The sequence below is a fragment of the Sinocyclocheilus rhinocerous genome, unplaced genomic scaffold, assembly GCF_001515625.1.
Source record: "Sinocyclocheilus rhinocerous isolate Xijiao unplaced genomic scaffold, SAMN03320098_v1.1 scaffold469, whole genome shotgun sequence".
Classification (NCBI taxonomy): domain Eukaryota; kingdom Metazoa; phylum Chordata; class Actinopteri; order Cypriniformes; family Cyprinidae; genus Sinocyclocheilus; species Sinocyclocheilus rhinocerous.
The window spans coordinates 1,373,566-1,376,150 of NW_015636034.1; the positions used below are offsets into that span (position 1 = coordinate 1,373,566).

A 2,585-nucleotide genomic window follows, 5' to 3' on the forward strand; every position below is an offset into this window, starting at 1 on the left:
CTTGTGAATCCATTAGAATCGTTAGAAGACAGAATCGCGATTCATATATGAATAGATTTTTACGTGCACCTCTAGTTTTCTCTTCCTCTTCTCTAAAGCAGCGCAGCATGGCCTCGCCCCCTTTGCTGCGTGTTCCCGGAGGCGGGGTTTATGTCAAATTCTGGGTTCTTGACGTAACGGACCTGGGAAGTAACTCGTTGTAGTCCCTTACCAGTCGTTTTTGTAGGCATTAAACCAGAATTTTTTTAAAGATATCTCCATTTGCATTGAACTTTCAGCTTCGTAACTTTGCAGATATTGTTTATGATCAAACAGCAACATTACACACTAACTAACATTAAAAAAGTGAAATCGCAATCAACCACCCCTTTAATTAATATTCATAATAACTGTTTTACACATTATTTTTGTGTCTGTTGGCGTTGACACTTATTGAGAGGAAAAACGCATTTTGTGAGAAAATAGAGGCCAGAGACAGCACCCGAACATGTTGAACAGATTACTCCATTATAATTCCTGGATAGATAACCTTTTATTTTTGTAGCCTGTTTTGCCCCAGTACTTAAGAATCAGTGCTTGATCAAACCTGCTTTATTCTCTTACGGTAATCCGAAACACTTACTCACGCTGTGTTATTTAACACACACTTAGTGCTGGGCGATATGACCAAAAATTTATATCACGGTATTTTTCAAAATTATACCGGTTTCACGGTACATGACGGTATTTTTTTTTTCATGCATGACTGGGTGTTAACCAAATTTTCTACTGATTGAGAGAGGAAATACTGCAGTATATTGACTTAGAATGCCCTATTTTACTATCATGATGAGTGAATATTGTCAAAAAATACCACACTAAATAAATAGTGACTAAACACGACCCCTTTTAATACATGTTAACCAGGAGTCACTCATTTATAATCGCGGCATCGTCTGATAAAATCAACATGCATCTACACTAAAGAGCAGCTATGCGGTTGTTTTGGCTATTAAGCGACAGGTGCTAGGAAACGGTGTTTTGTATTCATTTATTGACGAGTCGGCTGCGGTGCGGCCAACTGAAAGCGCTGCTTCTCTGCCGCTCACTGCACAGAACAGATGCCGAGAGAGGTGCCACTTCTCTGGGAAAGTCAGACCTCACGTTCGCAGGACAGCACTGGCGAAATCTTCTAACTGAACCATAGCTAAGGTTTATCCAAAAAAGTCGCTAGGTTTGTCAGTATGAATATTCTATGGAAAAAAAGCCGCTAAAAGGGTCTGAAAGTTGCTAAATCTAGTGCTAAAGTCGCGCTTGTGTGTGTGTGTGTGTGTGTACATACGTATTGCGGTATTTTAAAAATTCATATCATAACAAAAATAAACACCGGTATTCGGTATGAACCGGTATACCGCCCAGCACTACACACACTCATAGTTATTTGATGTCTTTTGTCAATTGTGGTTTTAATTTCTCTTGCAGAGGCTCCCTCCTCAGGGATGGCTAAGAATGGATACTTCTATCAAGAGATGGGTGAGTGAATGTTTGTAGGAGTTGGTTGGTGTGTTTGTTGTTCAACACATGGCCTGGAGGAGAGGTGTGAAGGTCGAGCTGGGAGTAAAACACAGGCAGAAGAAAACTCCTTTCTAGAGTATTTAAAGCATGCCCGCATTTCTGACTTGCACGAATAGTCAAATTGTAATATTTCTGGTTTTCTGATCAGTGTCAAAGAGAGACAAGTTATCTGCCTCAGATTCTGCTGCATTGAAGCCAGGGCTCCAGACTGCGACCAAAAATATTAATTTGCAAGTGACGTTTTTGCTGAGGTCGCCACTGGCGACTATATATATTTACATGTTATGACTTAAAAATTTGCATGTAATGCCTTTTTTCCTGATTTTTTTGCGATTGCGTCATTTGCTATGTTCACGTATTAAACTGAGACGATGCGCATCAAAGTTTTAGTGGAAAAAAGAGTTTCAAACAGTCCTTATCTCTGCTGAACAGCAGCGCTGACGCACACCTGTTAAACGCAGCTCAGTTGTGCAGCGCGAGAGAGATCGAAATGACGGAGACGTGCAAGTAAATGTGTGGAAAAGCAGAGTCTATTTCGTACACAACCGTTCAGTGATTTTCGTGCACAACTCTGAACAAACTACAACAGGTAAAGCTGTCAGCTGTGTGGATATTGGCAATATCGTTAACAATTCTCTTTTATAATCATTACTAACATGGCTTCTTCTCAAGATCTTATATGCTATTCGGTTAATGCGTGAACTTCATATTATTTGATGCACACTTGCCGTCCATTAATCGCAAAATGATTTGTTACTTTTTAATAAACAAAGTATCAGCTTTAAAATGATGCCAAATTCATAACGAAATTCAAACAATAAATACAGTTTTGGCGCTCTTTAATGCGGCAGGCGCGGTCGCTTTAGCGCCTCAGTTCAAGTGACAACCATTTATATCTTTCTTTTTACTACTGTAGTAGGCCTACATAATGAACATGAATTAACAGCAAAATGTAGCCTATTTTATAAGAAAGCCTACAGTACAACTTACTGAAATGTCTCATGTAAAAGCTCATTCAGTGTTTCAAACTG

The 2,585-nt window shown here is 39.4% G+C and overlaps 1 protein-coding gene across 3 annotated transcripts in view; it reads left to right on the forward strand.

The window, feature by feature from the left end:
- LOC107747581 (sodium bicarbonate transporter-like protein 11) overlaps positions 1-2,585 on the forward strand; it is an 88,673-nt gene that overhangs the window by 31,231 nt on the left and 54,857 nt on the right. For all 3 annotated transcript variants that reach the window (XM_016562178.1, XM_016562177.1, XM_016562176.1), the window contains exon 2: positions 1,462-1,512. In XM_016562178.1, coding sequence (XP_016417664.1) covers positions 1,462-1,512 — 51 coding nt within the window. The remainder of the gene's footprint in view (positions 1-1,461; positions 1,513-2,585) is intronic.